Here is a 25,642-nt window from a genome sequence, read left to right on the forward strand (position 1 = left end):
GTTCGCAGTACCAGCACAGCAAGGTCGTTTTGGTTAATGTTACAAGGCCAGATCAGTCAATCATCCAGACTGTTGCCCCTGCAACTACTGAAAAGGCTGCTGCCCCTCTTCAGGAACCACACGTTTGTCTGGCCTCTCAACAGATACCCCTCCGTTGTGGTTGCACCTACGGTACGGCCATCTGTATCGCTGAGGCACGCAAGCCTCCCCACCAACGACAAGGTCCATGGTTCATGGGGGGGCCGTTTAAACTAAACTCATCAAATGCCACTTTTTTCAAAATGCGTTTTTCAGCGAACTCTGGTACTTCAATACGAGCCTTACACAATGGTTAAAAGTTAATACGTCAGAACTTAATATTTCCCATTGTCAAAGGCGCCTGCGTATCACAAATTTAAAAAAAAAAACTCGGCATCTCCGTTTGTCAAGATTCCACAAAACTCAACTAATATTCCTGTTGTACTGCATAGCTGCAAACTTAAAACATAAAATTCAAAAGTTAAGTTTAATAGACTTCACACTCGCTTGTGTTCACTGGCGGGCAGTCGGACACCGTCGTAGAAAGTAAACAGGGTCTTTGATAAGCGAATAGTGCATATTGTCGCACTTCTCTTTCACGCTGACCCGGCCGCGGTGGTCTCGCGGTTCTAGGCGCACAGTCCGGAACCGTGCGACTGCTACGGTCGCAGGTTCGAATCCTGCCTCGGGCATGGATGTTTGTGATGTCCTTAGGTTAGTTAGGTTTAAGTAGTTCTAAGTTCTAGGGGACTAATGACCACAGCAGTTGAGTCCCATAGTGCTCAGAGCCATTTTGAACTAAATTGGTGATCCCCTGATGCCTCAGAACATGTCCTACCAACCGGTCCCGTCTTCTGGTCAAGTTGTGCCACAAACTTCTCTTCCCCCAATCCTATTCAGTACTTCCTCATTAGTTATGTGATCTACCCATCTAATCTTCAGCATTCTTCTGTAGCACCACATTTCGAAAGCTTCTATTCTCTTCTTGTCCAAACTATTTATCGTCCATGTTTCACTTCCATACATGGCTACACTCCATACAAATACTTTCAGAAATGACTTCCTGACACTTAAATCTATACTCGATGTTAACAAATTTCTCTTCTTCAGAAACGCTTTCCTTGCCATTGCCAGTCTACATTTTATATCCCCTCTACCTCGACCATCATCAGTTATTTTGCTCCCCAATGTTAATATGTTACAAGATTCAAAATATTCTGAAATAGTTCAGGAGGCGAAAAGTGCATGATTGAGCAGGAGCTGCGAACGTCAAAAGAGTGACAAGATGTGAATATAGATTGTCATCATACTGAAACAACAAAGGAAACAAAAGGCAAAGCAGGATGTTTGTGTTTCAATGGTTTTATTCATTTTAGAGAGCATGAGTAAAACAGAAGTGAGCAGACTAATTTCTTAGTACAATGGTACTGGAGGAAAATTAGACTGTTGCTGGCAAATCAATATTCACAAGCTGGAAATCATTTTAATCGGCGTTAGTAATCCCAAATAAGAGTTAAATGAGTTTGTGACGATTTACGGCTTGTGATAAACTACTGAGGGCAAGAAAAACAAGTTATTTTTGGGTGGTTTTCAGTTTTTGGCTTTTATCTCGAAAACGATACAATCCACAGAAAATTTTCTAAACATCAGAATGAAGGACTATAAACTTTATCGCAGAATGACTGTTCGTGTTCCAATGCCTTTAACTCAGAAACTGCCACTTCAAATGAAAAGTGTTGAGCATAAAAGTTGTAGAGCATCAATTTCTGCGTAAAAACAGCTCGTAAATTGAAAAATTCACTTGCTCCTTTGGAGAGACAGAAATAAAAATGCGAAAGTATTCATAGCGGTAAAGAAGAAACTCAGATGGAAAAGTGGATATGTCGAATTTTGTAAAAAATAGTAATTTCTAACGTTTTTGTCAATAAAGGAGATCAGTGATGAACTTAAATTATTGTTTCATCAATTCATATCTACATGGATGTCAAGTATTTATGAAATTTTCTGAATCAACTATATTGGGTACAACTAAAAAATACGTCTTCTGTATTATTCTGTAAATGGCTTTAGTTGAGTTTTGTTAAAACGGACCTCAACTACAGCGTCCACGGGGGCGTTGAAACCATCATTCTTCCCGTGCTCCATACGTGAATGGAAATGGAAATGTGATTAGTGATTCTTGTTGTATGCCCGAGGTGGCATGTCAATTTGTAAACGTTTTTTAGAGTGGCCGTATAGATGTAGATGTGCTGGCACGTGGCGAGAGTGACAGCGGGCTGTGGCCGTGTGTTGCAGGCGTGGCGGGCACGGTGGAGGTGCACCTGGAGAGCAAGGAGGGCGGCTTCTTCCTGAAGCACGTGTCGCGCCAGCACTACGCCGACCTGGGGCAGCACGCGCCGCCGCCCAGCCCGCCCCCGCCGCCCCCGGACGAGGCGGCCGCCGGCGCGGGTGCGGGCGCCGTGCTCAGCGTCGACCGCTTCAGCGTCGTGCAGAGCTCGCGGCCCGTCTCCGTGCGCGCCACCTACGGGCCCTTCTCCACCAAGCAGACGGTGAGCACTCCCCGTCTCACTAGTTTTGTATCTGTACTATAGCTATTGGGGAACGCGGGTGCTAGATGAGCTCTGGTCGGTTTACTTTCAGCTTTGATCACATTACTCTTCTCACACTGCTTGCTTGCTTCAGTTAACCACAAGCACAAGAATATTACTTAATGCAAGATGCAAATACACAAATAAAAACAAAGAAGTAATCAGAAAAGGACCAAAGAAATAAACTTGGTATTGTAAGTTGCTCAAACAGATGCGAACTTTGAAATCAAAAATTTGTTACGTAAAACAGCTACTAAATCACATAAAAATGGAAACTCGGGAAATTAAATCATTTGCAATACTGTATTTTACGACTGATTCGAGTTGCGGAAGGAACCAGCTACAGGCCCTTACTGAACGCCATCACTGGCCGCATATCAGCTTCGCACAACAGCTTACAACAGTATGGACAGGAATTTCTAAAATACAAACAGAAGAAATTGTTACTAAATTTAAAATCTTCTGGGTTGTTAGGCCGCGCTATATTTCCGTTAAAAATAATCGACGTTTCGACCCCTGTGCTGGGATCTTCTTCAGGATGTTTCGGTGTCCACTATTGGTAGAACACTGTCAGAGACCAGTGTCGCGTTATCTTATAAAAGGGAGTTTTCATGCGTTGTGCTGGAGAAGTACTCCCACTTCTCCAGCACAAACGCGGTACACTTCTACTAATAGTGCACACCGAAACATCCTGAAGAAGGTCCCAGCAGAGGGGTCGAAACGTCGATTATTTTCGAAGGAAACATAGCGCGGCCTAACAACCCAGAAGATTTTAACTTTAGTGACGACGGCCAGAAAAGCCTGCAGAATTACATAAAATAAATACTTACCACATTTAAAATATTTCATTAAACCACTGAGTTAATATAAAACGCTCTCTAATAGGAAATCCACCTGAGCTGGGAACTGCATGAAACTTCTAAACAACAAATGGATGAACAATTAACACCACTTAAATTTGATAAAACACATGTTGTCCAAACGTGCAAAGATTAACAAGAACTTAAAAAAAAAATCTGTAAAACAAGTGAAACGTTGAAAGCAGGGGTGCTCAACCCGTCGACAGCGATCGGCCAGTCTATCACCACGGCTGAATGAGCCGGCCTATTCAAAACCTCTGTCGGAATGTTTGTGTAAAATGCTTTTGTAAAATACCAGGTTTTTCACAATGAGTGTTCCACATGGGATCTGTAGATGGTTCTTATGACAACACTGCGTCTTTCATCTACATTTCACCGCCTTAAACGGTCACGCAAGCAAGTCTTGTCTATCGCATAGTGAAGTACTAATCGCGAAGAGTAACCAGGTGCGTGGTGAGTGGGAGTCGCTGTGACCCGGGAGAGCGCTCAGGGTTTGTTGAGAGATGAGGTGCTGTGTGCAGTGCGGGGGTGAACAAGTTCCGCTTCCAGTAGGCAACAAGAACCTTCCACACACAACAATATGCATGACATTTCCTTAAAGTCAGAATACAATGCAGATAACTTTCGGAAATTGTTGTTGTTGTTGTGGTCTTCAGTCCTGAGACTGGTTTGATGCAGCTCTCCATGCCACCCTATCCTGTGCAAGCTTCTTCATCTCCCAGTACTTACTGCAACCCACATCCTTCTGAATCTGCTTAATCTCTTGGTCTCCCTCTACGATTTTTACCCTCCACGCTGCCCTCCAATGCTAAATTTGTGATCCCTTGATGCCTCAGAACATGTCCTACTAACCAGTCCCTTCTTTTTGTCAAGTTGTGCCACATACTCCTCTTCTCCCCAATTCTATTCAATACTAAATCATTAGTTATGTGGTCTACCCATCTAATTTTCAGCATTCTTCTGTAGCACCACATTTCGAAAGCTTATATTCTCTTCTTGTCCAAACTATTTATCGTCCATGTTTCACTTCCATACATGGCTACACTCCATACAAATACACTCCTGTAAATTGAAATAAGAACACCGTGAATTCATTGTCCCAGGAAGGGGAAACTTTATTGACACATTCCTGGGGTCAGATACATCACATGATCACACTGGCAGAACCACAGGCACATAGACACAGGCAACAGAGCATGCACAATGTCGGCACTAGTACAGTGTATATCCACCTTTCGCAGCAATGCAGGCTGCTATTCTCCCATGGAGACGATCGTAGAGATGCTGGATGTAGTCGCTCCCCACACCATGATGCCGGGTGTTGGCCCTGTGTGCCTCGGTCGTATGCAGTCCTGATTGTGGCGCTCACCTGCACGGCGCCAAACACGCATACGACCATCATTGGAACCAAGGCAGAAGCGACTCTCATCGCTGAAGACGACACGTCTCCATTCGTCCCTCCATTCACGCCTGTCGCGACACCACTGGAGGCGGGCTGCACGATGTTGGGGCGTGAGCGGAAGACGGCCTAACGGTGTGCGGGACCGTAGCCCAGCTTCATGGAGACGGTTGCGAATGGTCCTCGCCGATATCCCAGGAGCAACAGTGTCCCTAATTTGCTGGGAAGTGGCGGTGCGGTCCCCTACGGCACTGCGTGGGATCCTACGGTCTTGGCGTGCATCCGTGCGTCGCTGCGGTCCGGTCCCAGGTCGACGGGCACGTGCACCTTCCGCCAACCACTGGCGACAACATCGATGTACTGTGGAGACCTCACGCCCCACGTGTTGAGCAATTCGGCGGTACGTCCACCCGGCCTCCCGCATGCCCACTATACGCCCTCGCTCAAAGTCCGTCAACTGCACATACGGTCCACGTCCACGCTGTCGCGGCATGCTACCAGTGTTAAAGACTGCGATGGAGCTCCGTATGCCACGGCAAACTGGCTGACACTGACGGCGGCGGTGCACAAATGCTGCGCAGCTAGCGCCATTCGACGGCCAACACCGCGGTTCCTGGTGTGTCCGCTGTGCCGTGCGTGTGATCATTGCTTGTACAGCCCTCTCGCAGTGTCCGGAGCAAGTATGGTGGGTCTGACACACCGGTGTCAATGTGTTCTTTTTTCCATTTCCAGGAGTGTACTTACAGAAACGACTTCCTGACACTTAAATCTATACTCGATGTTAAAAAATTTCTCTTCTTCAGAAACGCTTTCCTTGCCAGTCTACATTTTATATCTTCTCTACTTCGACCATCATTAGTTATTTTGCTCCCCATAGCAAAACTCCTTTACTACTTTAAGGCCTCATTTCCTTATCTAATTCCCTCAGCATTCACCCGACTTAATTCGACTACATTCCATTATCCTCGTTTTGCTTTTGTTGATGTTCATCTTATATCCTCCTTTTTAGACACTGTCCATTCCGTTCAAATGCTCTTCCAAGTCCTTTGCTGTCTCTGATAGAATTACAATGTCATCGGCGAACCTCAAAGTTTTTATTTCTTCTCCATGGATTTTAATACCTACTCCGAATTTTTCTTTTGTTTCCTTTACTGCTTGCTCAATATACAGATTGAATAACATCGGGGAGAGGCTACAACCCTGTCTCACTCTCTGCCCAACCACTACTTCCCTTTCATGCCCCTCGACTCTTATAACTGCCATCTGGTTTCTGTACAAATTGTAAATAGCCTTTCGCTCCCTGTATTTTACCCCTGCCACCTTCAGAATTTGAAAGAGAGTATTCCAGTTAACGTTGTCAAAAGCTTTCTCTAAGACTACAAATGCTAGAAACGTAGGTTTGCCTTTCCGTAATCTTTCTTCTAAGATAAATCGTAAGGTCAGCATTGCCTCACGTGTTCCAATATTTCTACGGAATCCTAACTGATCTTTCCCGAGGTCGGCTTCTGCTAGTTTTCCCATTCGTCTGTAAAGAATTCGCGTTAGTATTTTGCAGCTGTGACTTATTAAACTGATAGTTCGGTAATTTTCACATCTGTCAACACCTGCTTTCTTTGGGATTGGAATTATTATATTCTTCTTTAAGTCTGAGGGTATTTCGCCTGTCTCATACATCTTCCTCACCAGATGGTAGAATTTTGTCAGGACTGGCTCTCCCAAGCCCATCAGTAGCTCTAATGGAATGTTGTCTACTCCCGGGGCCTTGTTTCGACTCAGGTCTTTCAGTGCTCTGTCAAACTCTTCACGCAGTATCGTATCTCCCATTTCATCTTCATCTACATCCTCTTCCATTTCCATAATATTGTCCTCAAGTACATCGCCCCTCTATATACCCTCTATATACTCCTTCCACCTTTCTGCTTTCCCTTCTTTGCTTAGAACTGGGTCTCCATCTGAGCTCTTGATATTCATACAAGTGGTTCTCTTTTCTCCAAAGGTCTCTTTAATTTTCCTGTAGGCAGTATCTATCCTACCCCAAGTGAGATAAACCTCTACATCCTTACATTTGTCCTCTAGCCAACCCTGCTTAGCCTTCTTGCACTTCCTGACGATCTCATTTTTGAGACATCTGTATTCCTTTTTGCCTGCTTCATTTACTGCATTTTTATATTCTCTCCTTTCGCCAATGAAGTTCAATATTTCTTCTGTTACCCAAGCATTTCTACTAGCCCACGTCTTTTTACCTACTTGATCCTCTGCTGCCTTCACTATTTCATCCCTCAGAGCTACCCATTCTTCTTCTACGGTACTTCTTTCCCCCATTCCTGTCAATCGTTCCCTTATGGTCTCCCTGAAACTCTGTACAACCTCTGGATTTGTCAGTTTATCCAGGTCCCATCTCCTTAAATTCCCACCTTTTTGCAGTTTCTTCAGTTTTAATCTACAGTTCATAACCAATAGATTGTGGTCAGAGTCCACATCTGCCCCTGGAAATGTCTTACAATTTAAAACCTGGTTCCTAAATCTCTGTCTTACCATTATATAATCTATCTGATACCTTCTAGTATCTCCAGGATTCTTCCATGTATACAACTTTCTTTCATGATTCTTGAACCAAGTGTTAGCTATGATTAAATTATGCTCCGTGAAAAACTCTACCAGGCGGCTTCCTCTTTCATTTCTTCAATTTCTTCATCATCTGCAGAGCTAGCTGCCATATAAACTTGTACTTCTGTAGTAGGCGTGGGCTTCGTGTCTATCTTGGCCACAATAATGCGTTCACTATGCTGTTTGTAGTAGCTTACCCGCACTCCTATTTTTTTATTCATTATTAAACCTACTCCTGCATTACCCCTATTTGATTTTGTGTTTATAACCCTGTGTTCACCTGACCAAAAGTCTTGTTCCTCCTGCCACCAAACTTCACTAATTCCCACTATATCTAACCTATCCATTTCCCTTTTTAAATTTTCTAATCTACCTGCCCGGTTAAGGGATCTGACATTCCACGCTCCGATCCGTAGAACGCCAGTTTTCTTTTTACTGGTAACGACGTCCTCTTGAGTTGTCCCCACCAGGAGATCCGAATGGGGGACTATTTTACCTCCGGAATATTTTACCCAAGAGGACGCCATCATCATTTATCCATACAGTAAAGCTGCATGCCCTCGGGAAAAATTACGGCCGTAGTTTCCCCTTGCTTCAGCCGTTTCGGTAATTAGTGAGCGTAAAAACCTACCCTATCGGTATAAAAGTAGCATCGTATGATTTATCGTTTTCTGGATGAAATTATTTATGTGAGACAGCGTTTTCAACGAAGAACACTGTAAAATCTCACACTGTGTAAGGTTGGCTCTGACAAAATATTCACCACATTATAATTAACTTGCCAATGATGTGTAAAGCCAAGAATGAAATTAAATTTTTTCAGCATTTATGATAGTCGTATTTTGATTTTCTTCACATGTGTAATATCTTGAAAACTGAGTAGTAGGCTTACAATTTTTGAAGAAGAGAAAATGACCTTTTATGTATTTTGTTTAATTAAAATGGTTAATTTTGGCTACGTTGCTGTTTTGTGCTTAAACCTTTATGAATTTTTATGTCAGTACGTCTCTAAGTGGTCTAAATTGCATGTAATAGATTTGAAGCCTAAAAATGTTGAGCACCTCTGGTTTAAATCAAGCCAGTGAATAAGCAATAGAAAATTAAAAGGCCTAGGTGTGATATTTTAAGTAGGTACAGTAACTGTTAGCCGCTCTGTTCTCAAACAAATTACGAGTAGGCACAGTTGTGCATTAAATGAACCAGAATATGATTTGGATTTAAAAAAAAAAACGAACAGAAGACTTTCAGTGACTACAGAAAGGTCTTTCGTGTTCGCAGGATATGTACATTACTATGTTCTGGAGAAATAATTAGCACTTCAGTCACCTCAGTTCAGCATGTGCCCCGTTGACTAGTAGGCATAAGGTCTGCCACGGGCCATGATAACTTGTTCCATGAATGAGAGCATCAATGTATGTAAGCCATCCATGCTGCATTCGTCCAGTTCCAGAGTTCGTCTGTGATACCACACAAGTAAGTTTGGGATAATTTTAAGGAAAAACACATTGAAGGTGGACCCGCATATTTCGTCATTTGTTGTTTCATGGAACACAGTTTATTGCTTGACAACAATAAGTACAATTTGAAAAAAAAATCTTAAAGAATAGCAATGCTCACAATTATTTTAAGAACTTAAGAAGTTGAACTGACTCAATTTATTAATAACGAGTTTTAACAATTTATACAATTAAAAGCAGGACGTAAAACCGGGAATATACACTTGGAAAGCACAAGAAAGGAGTCACACCGACTAGGCATGGCAACAAGTGGGTTCTAGAAACAATTTTATCAGTAAAATGAATTTCAATGACGGGCACAAAATGTGCTATAATTTACAAGCACGTCAACACGTTACAGATATGGACAACGCTCATTCAAAATACAGAACGAGTAAGAAGTCACTCTACTGATTGTAGCTGTTGTAAAGCCATTAATGTACAAGCCTCAATAAAAATCCATTAAGCAATAAAACACACAATCCTTCAAAACCTGGGAAAGCATAAAATTTAAATGTTGCTCCCAACTGGGACACACCAGCAGAAACATTGATAATGACCCTTAATGAAAATACAACTGCCCAAAATACGAGATAAGTTGGGAGAACATGCAATTTACATGTGATTGCCAACTGGTGCCCGCATCTCGTGGTCGTGTGGTAGCGTTCTCGCTTCCCACGCCCGGGTTCCCGGGTTCGATTCCCGGCGGGGTCAGGGATTTTCTCTGCCTCGTGATGGCTGGGTGTTGTGTGTGATGTCCTTAGGTTAGTTAGGTTTAAGTAGTTCTAAGTTCTAGGGGACTGATGACCATAGATGTTAAGTCCCATAGTGCTCAGAGCCATTTGAACCATTTGCCAACTGGTACACACCAGCAGAAACTTGACAATGGTCTTTAATAAATATGCAATTACCCAAAATACGAAGAAAGTTGAGAACTACATGAGACGGCTATAACAGCGAACAAGGAAGAATCAGGCAAGTTCACAATGAGTGGAGTTAGCAAATTATTGTGGATCAAAAGAAATGTTCAGCAGTTTATATTGATAAGTAAAAGGCCTTAAAACTAAACGTGCTCCATAAATAGCAATAAGGGTGCGAGGTTTAAACGAATATTTAAAGAGCAGGTATAGTGAGGAGCAACTTCGTGCTTGCAGAACATGCTTTAAACCTCGTGAGCTTACTGAATTCAGGACTAATAGGACAGATTAGTGGTTCCCGATTAATCGGCGACACTCCGCAATGTCACGCATGAAACTATCAACTTCACTTAACTTGAACCACCACGACATGGCTGGTAGAGGCACCAGATCGCCGGCCGACCCAGACGTCGTGCGAGGATGGAAGTGCCGCCGCAGCAGAAAGCAAACACGTCTGTGCTCCATGGCCTCTGCCAAAGCTACCTTGCGAACACACATCAGAAGGGAACAGTAATCTGTGCAAATAAGGCTACAGACGAAATAGCCTAAGGTGTAGGAAATATCAACTTATAGCGAAACCGACTACACAAACAAGTTACAACCTTAACACTCCTTAAAATTTCTTGTAAGAAGGCTAAATATCAACGCCTGCTGATGAAATTATTAAGACATACTCATCTACAAAGGGTGTTTTGCCTCCGACACAGATTATGTTACAAATTTAATTTCGTCAACTCAGTTTACGACAGAATACTTGTATCGTTCACGGAACAACAGATTGTTGTCACCTACACCGACCGATGATGATACACACTAACACTCAGAGGCGAGTTAATATTACCTAAGAAGCTCATTAAACTTTCTGTGATGACCCTCAGCGAAACCAACTGTAAAGTAAAAATTCAGGGCGAAATCTCCAGAAGAGTGGAAGTGAACAAGGGACTTTGCCTAGAAAAAGTCATAAGCCAGATAGAGTTAAATAAAGGAGGAACCTTCTTAAATCGATCACTGCAGTACCTAGCCTATGCTGACGATGTGGCATTACTCGCACGAAACGCTGCTGTGTTCGGCCAAGCCTGTCAACATCTGGAGAAAGGTGCAAGGGAACTTGGCCTGACAGTCAACATCGAAAAGACCAAGTATATGGCAATGACGAACCAACAAAACCTACCAAATCTCAGGACAGCCGACAGGGAGTTTGAAAGGGTGAGAGACTTCAAGTATCTTGGGTCGACTATCACTGAGACAAATGACAGTGGCAGTGAGGTGAAAGCCAGAATAGCAGCAGGTAACAGATGCTACTTTGCCGCATTACCCATGCTTAGGAGTTCGCTTCTATCACGTAAATCCAAAATCCTCATTTACAAAACAATTATAAGACCAGTTGTTATGTATGGGGCCGAAACGTGGACCATGACTGTAAATGAGGAAAGGATCCTTAGCATATGGGAGAGAAAGGTGCTACGTAAAATAGTAAAATATATGGCCCAGTATATGAGCAAAAATGTTGGCGTATTCGTACGAATGCAGAACTACAACACCTTTTTGAATAACCTGACGTTGTTACTACCATTAAAATAAGAAGACTGCAGTGGGCAGGGCACGAGGTCAGAATGGAAGAAGACAGAGCATGTAAGGGGATTTTTGGTGGCAAGACTGGAGGCAGACGGCGGGCGGGGGGGGGGGAGGGGGACGCCCCAGAAAGAGATGGGTGGATGGAGTTGAAGAAGCTGGGTGTCAGAGGATGGAGACGGAAAGCCATGGATCGGATAGAATGGCAGGATATTGTGATGCAGACCAAGGCCGTCCAAGGGCTGTAGCCGAGGAGTAGTAGACGACTAAATATCAACGCCTGCTGGTTCAAAAATGGCTCTGAGCACTATGGGACTCAACAGCTGAGGTCATAAGTCCCCTAGAACTTAGAACTACTTAAACGTAACTAACCTAAGGACAACACACACATCCATGCCCGAGGCAGGATTCGAACCTGCGACGGTAGCGGTCGCGCGGTTCCAGACTGTAGCGCCAGAACCGCTCGGCCACCAGCGGCCGGCACGCCTGCTGGTGTAATGATTAATACATACTCATCTCCACAGGGTGTTTTGCCTCCAACACAGATTATGTTACAAATTTAATTTCGTCAACTCAGTTTGACTGAATACTTGTACCCTTCACGGAACAACAGATTGCTGTTAGCTACACCGATCGATGATGATACACACTGTCACTCGGAGGCGAGTTAATATTACAGGTCCAATTTCACATTAACACAGACGTGGCCTTGCAATATAAAATATCCAAAAAATAAGAAAACAACACTTATCTCCACTCAGATGTGATGGAGCTGCTACTTTTAGCATTCCAAGCCAGTGTGTTATTGCCTCCAATCCGTATGGGCGGTCTTCGAGGTGTCGTAAAATCTTAGCTTGAGTAGACTGGGAACTTGACGATCAGCTGCAGGCGATGTCGCCTGCTCTTCCCGCAACTCGCTGCTACCAACCCTTAAGCGAGCCGGCAAGGCTTGCCTCCAACCGATTTAACCACTAGAGCAGGGCTTAACAACTGGCCGGTTTTGAGCGCGAGTACTCGCGTCTGCTCAGGCACGTGCTCGCGAGCAGCTGCAAGGTCGCGGAGTAGGGAGGGAGGGGAGGGAGCGGAAATGCGCGCGCACGTTTGAATAGGGCCGCAGCGTGTCTATTGAATTTGCGCCGACTGTGTAACGTTTAAAGTACTACGATCAGCTCTTAACAGTCACTTCGCTGGTTAAGAATCATGTGAAGTCACCGTTGTGTAACCCCAACCATGCTTTCACAGTTCAACCCCCATTGGGGGGAATTGTATCTGTTTACAGAAAATGATGGTGTTGCAAAATGTTTATTATGTCACAAAACGCTAAATTCTTTTACGAAATTTAATTTGCAGCGACATTATATGTCGTACCACGCGAAAGATTACGGACGTGGAAAATGTGATTGACCAGATCATGCACAGGAAGTTATTAAACTTAAAAGGAAGCTATCCGAAGAAGATCTGGACGACGAAGAAAAATCAACTGAGGCAGCTCTCAGAGTGGGTTACAAAATTGCTTTGCTTTTAGCAAAATCCCTGCGCCCCTTAACTGATGGCGATTTAATAAAGGAATGTTTGGTAGTTGCAACGGAACATTTGTGTCCATCTCAAGTTGAACAGTTTCAGATTGTGCCATTATCTAACATGACCATTATGTGTCGCATACAGGACATGGCAGACGACGTCCAGAGCCAGCTTGCAAATATCTGTAAAGATTTTATGGCGTATTCTCTAGCTCTGGACGAAAGTGTTGAAATCACTGGAACAGCGCAGCTTGCCATATTTATTAGAGGTGTTAATAGAGATCTTCAGGTGAGGGAGGAGCTCCTCGATGTAGTAGCCATGAAGAACACTACAACCGGAGGTGATATTTTAAGTAGTGTTGAAGAAAGTGTTGAAAATATAGGATTGTCGTGGAACTCTTCGTTTCAGTATCTACAGATGGTAGAGGCATACACTAAGCTAATAAAATTATGTGGCACGTGTACATTCTCCTTTATTTGTTTCATTTGTCGCAGTAATAATTCATGAGTGATATCCCTGCAGGTGGCCGCAGATTTACATCGACTGGCGGCAGCTGTTGTGTACCCCACGTGACTCTCCCCACTCTCCGCTCTGGTCCCGTAGTGGGGGTAGCGTGCTCGCGCTGCTCAGTGCTCGCGCCTTGTTGCTCACAGCTTGCTCCGCGAGCACGTATGTTGTGAAGCCCTGCACTAGAGGCTTATCGGGGCCCGTGCCGGACAGGCGGAGGCTCCCAAAAGCAACTTGCCAGCCACGTGCCCTCCAGTCGACTGACCGCACCAGGACCCGTCAAACGAACGACACACGCCTCGACAAAAGAACCTAGGTCGCGACGTATGATCAGATCGATATCGGCAACCCAAGTAGTTAGTGGCGCCAGCGGAATGCCATGCCGCCAAAATTAAAGCCATTATGGCTCAGTCTGTGGTGGATGGCACTTGGTCTTGATGCTCGGTTCCTATTTGAACTTGGAACACGAGGTTAAAAGTTTTTAGCTTAGCGCGGACCAATGGTCATTTGCACAGCTATTTGAACATCTATCTTACATTATGGGATATTAAAAATGGTTTGAACGACGAACCAGAGATGTTAATTGGGCTGAAATTAATGCTCAGCTAATGGCACCATTTGTATGTGCACCGTTCGGATTTTACATGCAAAAAACACATTTTTCTGGGAGATTTTCCAAGCGTGCCGCTTCTGTTCTTTAAATCTGTACGAATAAGTTCAAACTTTGCACGAAGGTAGAGAAATGGATAAACTCAAAATAAAACGATTTATCCAATAATCTTTATCCGTTGTCGAGATACGATGGTTTAAAGTCGAGCTAAGTGTTGCACATAAAATACATTCTTATATGAATTGCATGCGGAGTAACGGTTTAAAGTGATTCAGATAAATAAAAAATGCGTTCCTAAGATAAAACTGAAAACTAGCTTCAAAAAATTCATTCTCACTTTACCCGCAATAAACACGTTTTCTGTGAGTTTCTTGACGTGTACCACCTCTGTGTTTGAAACTTCTGCGAACTGGTTCGAATTCTATAAGACCGCAGGCAAATACATGTAATTGGTGGTCGTCCTGTCGTATTGTGAAAGATTCACAAATTGCTATGATATAAACAATATGTTTCGAAAGATAATAAAAAATGCCTATAGCGGACTAGTCGTCTAACGAGTGAACAGAAATGTACGTCGGTTGCCAAGCTGTGACGGAAGTCGAAATTATGGTAGAGTGAAAGTTGGGAACCAGACTGAAAAATGCTCTTCTCATTATAGCACAAAAAAGACGAATAAGTACTGGGCAGAGTTAGGGATGTAAAGTAGGGGAACTAGTTTTTCGACTTTTCTGGCAGCTTCAACATCTACATCTACATGGATACTCAGCAAATCACATTTAAGTGCCTGGCTCAGGGTTCATCAAACCACCTTCACAATTCTATATTACTCCAATCTCGTATAGCGAGAACGAACACCTATATCTTTCCGTACGAGCTCTGGCTTCCCTTAATTTATCATGGTGATCGTTTCTATGTTGGTCGGCGTCAACAAAATATTTTCGCATTCGGCGAAGAAAGTTGGTGGATGGAATTTCGTGAGAAGATTTCTGCGCAACGAAAAACGCCTTTGTTTTAATGATGTCCACCCGAAATCCTGTATCGTTTCAGTGACACTCTCTCCCCTATTTTGCGATAGAAGAAAACGCTCCAGCTTACTGAATCGAAGAAACAGGAAAGTTTCTTACCTCGAGAAACTGCTATCGATTGTTACCAGATAGGGCACTCAACCGTCCTCGCGAGTCTCATTAGGATGGATCTGCAACAATTTGGTATAACTGGTAGTTTTTTTGAAAGATTTCATGATGCCTTCACCTGCCGTTCTTTTTATTTCAAGTACGATTGTACAATTTCAGCCTTAGGGGCCATTTACAAGTATCTAAAACGAAAGCATAACATGGAGTCATAGGAGCAACGACATACATGGCATAAAAAATAAAGTAAGTTATAATGCGCCTAGTATTTCTACAGATATGACTTGTTCCTACATCAAAATCGCAAATGTCACTAAAATGTCCAATGTATAATGCCTTCGTTTTAGATACTTGAAAAGGGCCTAAGGCAGAAATTGTACTATCGTACTTGAAATAAAAAGAACGGCAGCTGAAGGCATCATGAAATCTTTCAAAAAATTCATCGCAGCTGCAGACCCTATCGCACTGAAAATTATATAATTGGTAGTATTGCATAGAACTTCAGTTACGTAAGTGCAGTATAGTTGGGACGTATTTTCTCGAAGAAAATACATTGCTTTCTGGTCAGCATCTAGTTCCAAGACTGCCGTAGCACTACAATTACGCGCCTCTTATGAGTGACAAAACTTTTTCATTATTCACGTATGGATAAGAACATTAGTCTTCTTCTTCTGTCGACATCACATCAGAAAACTTTTCTTTTAAGCCTCGGCATACTTTCACACATTTTAACAAATGTAGTCATGAGACACATTTCTTACAGGTCATATTCATGTTTTAATGATTTAGATCAAATCCCAAAGAAAGCAGGTGTCGAAAGGTGTGAAAATTACCGAACTAGGAGTTTAATGAGTCACAGCTGCAAAATACTGACACGACTTCTTTACAGACGAATGGAACAGCGGGTAGAAGGTGACCTCGAGGAAGATTAGATTCTATAGAAATGTTGGAACACGTGAGGCAATACTGAGCCTACGACTTATTTTAGAAGATAAAGGAAAGGCAAACCTACGTTCCTAGCATTTGTAGACTTAGAGAAAGCTTTTGAAAATGTTGACTGGAATACTCTCTTTCAGATTCTGAATGTGGCAGGGGTCAAATACAGGGAGCGAAAGCTAGTTTCAATTTGTACAGAAACCAGATGGCAGTTATAAGAGTCGAGGTACATGAAAGGGAAGCAGATGAAAGGGAAGGGACAGGATTGTACCCCATACCCGATATTATTCAATCTGTATATTGAGCAAACAGTAAAGGAAACAAAAGAAAAATTTGGAGTAGGAATTAAAATCTATGGAGAAGAAATAAAAACCTTGAGGTCTGCCGATGTCATTGTCATTCTACCAGAGACAGCAAAGGATCTGGAAGAGCAGTTGAACGGAATGGACAGAGTCTTCAAAGGAGGATATAGGATGAACGTCAACAAGAGCAAAAGGAGGATAATGGAATGTAGTCTAATTAAATCAGGTGATGCTGAGGGAATTAGATTACGAGATGAGACACTTAAAGTAATAAATGAGTCTTGCTGTTTAGGGAGCAAAATAACTGATGATGGTCGAAGTAAAAGGATATAAAATGTAGACTGGCCATGGCAAGAAAAGAGTTTTTGCAGAAGAGAAATTTGTTAACATCAAGTATAGGCTTAAGTGTCAGAAAGTCATTTCTGAAAGTATTTTATGGAGTGTAGCCATGTATGGATGTGAAACATGGACGATAAATAGTTTATTCAAGAAGAAAATAGAAGCTTTCGAAATGTGGTTCTACAGAAGAATGCTGAAGATGAGATGGGTAGATCACGTAATTAATGAGGAGGTACTGAATAGAATTGGGGAGAAGAAGAATTCGTGGCACAACTTGACTAGAAGAAGGGATCGGTTGGTAGGACATGTTCTGAGGCATCAAGAGATCAGGAAGTTAGTATTGGAGGGCAGGGTGGAGGGTAAAAATCATAGAGGGAGACAAAGAGATGACTACACTAAACAGATTCAGTAGGATGTAGGATGCAGTGGTTACTTGAAGATGAAGAAGCTTGCGCGGGGTAGAGTAGCATGGATAGCTGCATCAAACCAGTCTCTGGACTGAAGACAACAACAACAACAACATTGATTTAGATTTACGTTACATTACAAATTAATAATAAACTCGCAAGACTTTCTAATATTGTTTCCAACTTAATTTTGCGTCCGATTACCGAAAAGTGCGTGTTTGCATTTCATGCGTCTCTCTAAATAACGTGGCAGCTCTGCCGCGCATCAATTATGAACATCCTGTTTACAATAACTCACATATTCCTCTTGTTCGTTTTACATCGTTTCTCGTTTTTTATGTAACGTGTTCGTGTAATTACACAAAAGCTCATTTCGCGGCAGTGCCGTTGAATTTAAAACCCAATTACAACGGTTGTAATAGCAAAAATTAATAGATAGTAATTTCCATTTGATGTTAGCATGGAACAGCGTCGTAAACAGCCTAACAAAAGAACCCAAGCAAGTTGCATTTTCTGAAAAAAGTGAATGTGTGCCAATTGCGAACCGAACTATTAAGCATTTGTTAAAAGATAGCGTTGTTTGCGTATTTCCTAACGGCTTTACCACAACAGAGTGGTGGCAGGTGTGTCGTCATACGTGATGCACATTTTACAGTGATAGTAAATCAAAAGCAATTATCCTACTTATTGTATTGATCTCCATTCCTTCGTCTTCCTTGGCTTCTGCAAACTAACGGGCTTGTAAGTGCTTAAATGAGTAAAAAATGTGAAATCAATTTAGAAGCAAAGCAGGACTCAGAAATATAGCGTATTTCGATGCAGATCGCGATTCCTGTATTAGGATAGAGAATAAGGACGTCATGAACATTATACATAATGAATCAGATGACAGTTGGGTGTTAGATAAGTACATGTCAAAAAACTATATGGAGAGATCAATCACACACTACTGCTTTGTAGCATATCAATTGCTTGTGACTGTGGTTTTCATTCGAAAGACTGGTTTGATGCAGCTCTCCATGCTAGTCTATCATGTGCATGCATTTTCATCTCTGCATAACTTTCGCAACTTGCATCTATTTGAACTTGCTTACTGTATTCATCTCCATACTTTACTAGCACCATCTTTCAAAATTTTCTATTCTCTTCTTGTCTAAACTGCCTATAGTCCATGTTCCACTTCCGTCTGCCTCGTGATGGCTGGGTGTTGTGTGCTGTCCTTAGGTTAGTTAGGTTTAAGTAGTTCTAAGTTCTAGGGGACTTATGACCACAGCAGTTGAGTCCCATAGTGCTCAGAGCCAGCCTCCACTTCCGTACAAGCCTACACCACAACAAATACTTTTAGAAGAGGCTTCCTGATGTTTAAATTTGTTTAATGTTAACAAATTCCTTTTCTCCAGAACTTATTTTCTTGATAGAGCCAGGCTTCAGTTTACATTCTATCTATTTCTTACTGCCCAAGTAGGAAGACTCGTCTACAACCCGTAGTTTCTCACTTCCAAATTCAGTTCTCTCAGTACTGCCAGATTTACTTCGATTACACTCTATTACCCAAGTTTTAGTTTTGCTAATGTCAGTTTTTATAACTGCAGTCTCGTTTCTATACAAATGACAGATAACGTTCCGCTCCCTTAATTTTACGCCTGATACGTTCTGAATTTCAAAGAGTGTAGACCAGTCAACATTGCCAATAGCTTTCAAATGCTCTAAATGTAAGTTATTTCTTGAAATTTTTTCTAGGATGGGTCGTACTTCATGTGTACCAAAACTGATCTTCCCTGAGGTCGGCTTGTACCAGTTTTCCTATTTTTCTGTAAATAGTGCACGTCAGTTTTTGCAATCATAATGTGTCTTTTGTTGGACTAGAATTATAACTTTTTTCTCGAAGTCTGGGGTGTTTAGGGTCTCTCACATATCTTGCACACCAGGTGGAGTAATTTTGTCATGGCGGTCTTTCCCAAGTTTCTCTGAATAATACTGAGGGGATGCCTTGTGTTCTCTTATGTCTTTTAGTGTCAAATTTTTCTCGAACTATCATCATCATCTATATGCATATTCCACAAGCTACGTTACGTTGTGTGGTGGACGGTACTTTGTATACCAACGTCACTCCCTCCACCCCCATCCCCATCCTGCTCCAGTTCGCGGGAAGAACGAATGCTGGTAAGCCGCCGTGTGGGCTCGAATCTCTCTAATCTTCCTGGTCTTTTCGCTAGATATGCCTCTAGTGCGATATTCGTTTTGTCGATATCTGTTAACAGGGGTCGTAAAACACGAAATACTCCAGGAGCGACTGAGCAGCGCTGCTTCATGAAGGAATCAGTCGTGATTTAACGATGTGTTGTATAAGAGGTTAAAAATGGGAAACAATGGTCGAACAGCGTCTCGTAGGTCACGTATTTCTATATTCAGTTCTAAACAACGCAGGCGAAGGTGTGAAGAGCGACAGCAGGCACTGGACGACTGGAAACGACTGACCTGGAGTGATGAATCACTCTGTACCCTGTGTCATACCGATGAATGGGTCTGGGTTCAGCGAAAGGCTGGAGAACGTTACCTGCTACGAAGTGTAGCGCCAGCAGTGAACTATGGAGGGGGAAGTGTTGCAGTACGGGAGTGTTTCTCGTGATTATGGCGTGGTCCCCTTATTAAACTTAAGGAAACGGCAGTGCGGAAGGATATAAACACATTTTACAGCACCCTGTACTGCATGCAGTAGAGGAGCAGTTCGGAGACGATAACTGTCCGCTCTGTCATAAACCAACATCTGTGGGGCAATACTTTGTGGACAATAACATTTCTGAAATGGACTGGCCTGCCCAGAATCCGACCTGAATTCAATGGACACCTTTGGTATGAGCTCAAACGTCGATGTCGCTCCAGACTCCAGGGTCCTACATCATTAACTTCTCTGGCTTTGGCTCTTGAAGAAAAATAACCTGGCATTCGTGCACAGACATTCAAACGCCTCCTTGAAAATGGCTACAGCAGGGCGGAAGCCTTGATGAAGGCGAAATGTGGACACATCCTCTATTATTAATGTCTAGGAATAGGTGTCTGGTTACTTTTTAGCAGATAGTAACACTCTCCGGCCCTGAGAAAGCGAACGAAGCGTTGTTTCTGTACAATCGTCCTACTCACGTTGATGAGCCAAAATTAATTTTTCCTTATAGAGTCTATTTCAGTCAGTGTTTACAAAACTGTTTGGTAGCTATACCGATTTAGACTGCGTGCTTATGATAAATTTTTATGGAGTACTGATAAAACTAGTCGGTTGTTGCTATTTAGAAATTTTGTGAAGTTTGATTGAAATAGATTTTATAGAGGAACGTAATGTGCTTACTTATGCTCACAAGCAATAACATGGTTCAAGTATGAACAAAAATATTTATTGCGTTGGAGACATCTTCTTACGATCTCCTGCCCCCCCCCCTCCTCCTTCTTTTTCATTTCAAGAATTAAGTCCCTCGCCTATTCCTATCCCAGTCTAGCGTTTCTTCCAGTGACCTCTGGGGTCTCGTTTCCTATGTGGTTTGTACTTCAGCGCTTGCTTTATTAATTCTGCTATAGATATGTTACAACCACTTTACTCTTTTGTTTTATTCATTCTTTAACTGCATAAATTTCCAACTCGTATCGTTTTTGTACCGTGTCTGACGTCTCAGATTGCAACCTTTCGTCCATGACATAAATTTCATTTCTATGACCTGTGCACGTCCTTCGTCATGTTTTTGATACCTCCACTACTCTCTGCCTTATGTGCAACCCTTACTTTATAAAATATTATTTTTGTTCCTATCCGCACATTTTTGATTAGTCGTCTGAACTGCTCCGCACATCACTAGATATGTATTTGATTCATTCTATCCGTGAGTTTAAAGCTTGCAGGTGACCTAATAGGTTAAAATGGGCAACTTTAATTAAAACATGACCATTGAGCACTATGCTGTAACGTGCAAGTTTTTTACATTTAAAACATAATCTTAGTTTTCCTCTGAGATACAGTATAATTGTAGTTATTGAATATATCGGTTAGGCAATTTATTGCCCTTTGTAAATCGTACTCACTCTCTTGTAAATTATTCATTCTTATGGTCTCTATTACAGTGTGTTAAGGGTTACAACCATTGTTCCATCTGCGCTGTAATCAGAAATTTGAATAAATATTATTGTTTACTAAGGGTCTTCTTCGGCTGTAGCAGCACTGTCAAGTGACATCTAAAACATAATAAATATCCATCGAATGTATTCAGATTTAGAATAATAGCGGCACTGCAACGTTAAAACCATAAGAATTTTCGGTACATTAGACAAAATAAATTGTAGGCCATGTAATTAAAACTTACTATCATTTGTACGTACATCAAAAGTGTCACAGAACAGCTAGAGTATCATTTTGCCTAGGCTTGCAACAAATATTTGAGCATAAAAGCAACACCAAGACAGTGTAGATTGCGAAAGAAGAAGACATTACGGAAAATTACTTAAGTGTACACTGGTGAGTGTCAAGACGGAATGTCAACATATGCGGATCAGTTAACAATATGTTTGAGAGGCAGTTAAATGAAAACCGAACACCTCCCACAAAGGGACCATGAAATGATTCCATTCAAAAGTAATCACCACACGCGTTAAGACATTTATGCCACTGAGAGACGAGACGATCAATTCTCGTTTCGTAAAACGCGGTCGGCTGCTGACGGATCCACAACTGCGCCCACTTTTGCACTTCCTCTTCCGACTGAAAGCGACGTTCCTGCCTGTCCTCCTCCAGGTCGCCATTATTTCGAGCCAGAGGGCACATGGAAAATCCAGCAGTGAAAACATCCCACATCTCCCATACCAAATATATCCCAAGCAGGTTACACAGGTACCGGTAAGGTCATGATGACCTCCTTCTTAAACTGCAGGGGAACTCTGCTCGTCGAGATGCTCGAGCGTTGAACCGCAATCAATGGGTAGCGTTATGAGCACACTTCGCAGAAGCTGCGCCACGAATTCAATACGCCCGGGAGTGCTGTCAAATGGTTCAAATGGCTCTGAGCACTATGGGATTTAACATCTTAGGTCATCAGTCCTCTAGAACTTAGAAATACTTAAACCTAACTAACCTAAGGACATCACACACATCCATGCCCGAGGCAGGATTCGAACCTGCGGCCGTAGCAGTCCCGCGGTTCCGGACTGAAGCGCCTAGAACCGCACGGTCACCGCGGCCGGCGGAGTGCTGTCGGACGGAATTATCCTATTACACTATATCACCCGCCCAGGCACCGCCTGTCGAGCGAAGGCTCCACTACGCTTCAGCGATGTGGTTGGTAAACACTGCAGCATCATCCGTACAGCCCTAATATTTAACAGTGGGATTTCCACATCTTTGGCGACCTGAAGAAATCAAAAACTGGCTCTGAGCACTATGGGACTCAACTGGTGTGGTCATAAGTCCCCTAGAACTTAGAACTACTTAAACCTAACTAACCTAAGGACAGCACACAACACCCAGTCATCACGAGGCAGAGAAAATCACTGACCCCGCCGGGAATCGAACCCGGGAACCCGGGCGTGGGAAGCGAGAACGCTACCGCACGACCACGAGCTGCGGACCATTGTGGTAAATGTCTAGAAATGCTTAGAGATACTTTTGAATGGTATCATTCCATGGTACCGTTGTGGCGTGTATTCCGTTTTCATGTGACTACCCCTTATGCCATGGACGAGTTAGTTGTAAAGGAAGTTAACTTCCTTGTCGCAACTCGTGCTGATACGTATTGAGGCTATGTGGCGACCATAGATTACACTAAAAGCAAAGAGTATACTCCTATATCGATACACTAAATCTACGAGCCTGTACGTAGCTATATTATGTTGAACGTAGACGAAGCAATAAGTCTCGTGAGAAAAGCGCGAGCATTCTCCGGACCTAGTGAGTGACGTAGTACCCTTTTTTTTGGTTATCAGTCTACTGACTAGTTTGATGCGGCCCGCCACGAATTCCTTTCCTGTGCTAACCTCTTCATCTCAGAGTAGCACTTGCAACCTACGTCCTCAATTATTTGCTTGACGTATTCCAATCTCTATCTTCCTCTACAGTTTTTGCCCTCTACAGCTCCCTCTAATACCATGGAAGTCATTCCCTCATGTCTTAGCAGATGTCGTATCATCCTGGCCCTTCTCCTTATCAGTGTTTTCCACATATTCCTTTCCTCTCCGATTCTGCATAGAACATCCTCATTCCTTACCTTATCAGTCCACCTAATTTTCAACATTCATCTATAGCACCACATCTCAAATGCTTCGATTCTCCTCTGTTCCGGTTTTCCCACATTCCACGTTTCACTACCATACAATGCTGTACTCCAGACGTACATCCTCAGAAATTTCTTCCTCAAATCAAGGCCGGTATTTGATATTAGTAGACTTCTCTTGCCCAGAAATGCCTTTTTTGCCATAGCGAGTCTGCTTTTGATGTCCTCCTTGCTCCGCCCGTCATTGGTTATTTTACTGCCTAGGTAGCAGAATTCCTTAACTTCATTGACATCGTGACCATCAATCCTGATGTTAAGTTTCTCGCTGTTCTCGTTTCTACTACTTCTCATTACCTTCGTCTTTCTCCGATCTACTCTCAAACCATACTGTGTACTCATTAGACTGTTCATTCCGTTCAGCAGATCATTTAATTCTTCTTCACTTTCACTCAGGATAGCAATGTCATCAGCGAATCGTATCATTGATATCCTTTCACCTTGTATTTTAATTCCACACCTGAACCTTCCTTTTATTTCCATCATTGCTTCCTCGATGTACAGATTGAAGAGTAGGGGCGAAAGGCTACAGCCTTGTCTTACACCCTTCTTAATACGAGCACTTCGTTCTTGATCATCCACTCTTATTATTCCCTCTTGGTTGTTGTACATATGACACGTCTCTCCCTATAGCTTACCCCTACTTTTTTCAGAATCTCGAACACCTTGCACCATTTTATATTGTCGAACGCTTTTTCCAGATCGACAAATCCTATGAAAGTGCCTTGATTTTTCTTTAGCCTTGCTTCCATTACTAGCCGTAACGTCAGAATTGCCTCTCTCGTCCCTTTACTTTTCCTAAAGCCAAACTGATCGTCACCTAGCGCATTCTCAGTTTTCTTTTCCATTCTTCTGTATATTATTCTCGTAAGCAGCTTCGATGCATGAGCTGTTAAGCTGATTGTGCGATAATTCTCGCACTTGTCAGCTCTTGCCGTCTTCGGAATTGCGTGGATGATGCTTTTCCGAAAGTCAGATGGTATGTCGCCAGACTCATATATTCTACACACCAACGTGAATAGTCGTTTTGTTGCCACTTCCCCCAATGATTTTAGAAATTCTGATGGAATGTTATCTATCCCTTGTGCCTTATTTGACCGTAAGTCCTCCAAAGCTCTTTTAAATTCCGATTCTAATACTGGATCCCCTATATCTACTAAATCGACTCTTGTGTCTTCTTCTATCACATCAGACAAATCTTCACCCTCATAGAGGCTTTCAGTGTATTCCTTCCACCTGTCTGCTCTCTCCTCTGCATTTAACTGTGGAATTTTTTTTAATGTCACCAAAGGTTGTTTTGACTATCCTGTATGCTGAGTCTGTCCTTCCGACAATCATATCTTTTTCGATGTCTTCACACTTTTCCTGCAGCCATTTCGTCTTAGCTTCCCTGCACTTCCTATTTATTTCATTCCTCAGCGACTTGTATTTCGGTATTCCTGATTTTCCGGGAACATGTTTGTACTTCCTCCTTTCATCAATCAACTGAAGTATTTCTTCTGTTACCCATGGTTTCTTCGCAGCTTCCTTCTTTGTACCTATGTTTTCTTTCCCAACTTTTGTGATGGCCCTTATTAGAGATGTCCATTCCCCTTCAACTGTACTGCCTACTGCGCTATTCCTTATTGCTGTATCTATAGCGTTAGAGAACTTCAAATGTATCTCGTCATTCCTTAGTACTTCCGTATCCCACTTCTTTGCGTATTGATTCTTCCTGACTAATGTCTTGAACTTCAGCCCACTCTTCATCACTAATATATTGTGATCTGAGTCTATATCTGCTCCTGGGTACGCCTTACAGTCCATTATCTGATTTCGGAATCTCTGTCTGACCATGATGTAATCTAATTGAAGTCTTCCCGTATCTCCCGGCCTTTTCCACGTATTCCTCCTCCTCTTGTGATTCTTGAACAGGGTATTCGCTATTACTAGCTGAAACTTGTTACAGAACTCGTCTTTCTCCTCTTTCATTCCTTGTCCCAAGCCCATATTCTCCTGTAACCTTTTCTTCTACTCCTTCCCCTACAACTGCATTCCAGTCGCCCATGACTATTAGATTTTCGTCCCCCTTTACGTACTGCATTACCCTTTCAGTATCCTCATACACTTTCTCTACCTGTTCATCTTCAGC

General features: G+C 42.6%; 1 protein-coding gene across 1 annotated transcript in view; it reads left to right on the forward strand.

Moving 5' to 3' along the window:
* The window catches only part of LOC126253668 (transmembrane protein 132E), a 415,203-nt gene that overhangs the window by 144,695 nt on the left and 244,866 nt on the right, over positions 1-25,642 (forward strand). Inside the window, exon 2 of the mRNA XM_049955226.1 lies at positions 2,244-2,567. Within this exon, the coding sequence (XP_049811183.1) occupies positions 2,244-2,567 (324 nt within the window). The remainder of the gene's footprint in view (positions 1-2,243; positions 2,568-25,642) is intronic.

Source organism: Schistocerca nitens, chromosome 1 (genome assembly GCF_023898315.1).
Source record: "Schistocerca nitens isolate TAMUIC-IGC-003100 chromosome 1, iqSchNite1.1, whole genome shotgun sequence".
Classification (NCBI taxonomy): Eukaryota; Metazoa; Arthropoda; class Insecta; order Orthoptera; family Acrididae; genus Schistocerca; species Schistocerca nitens.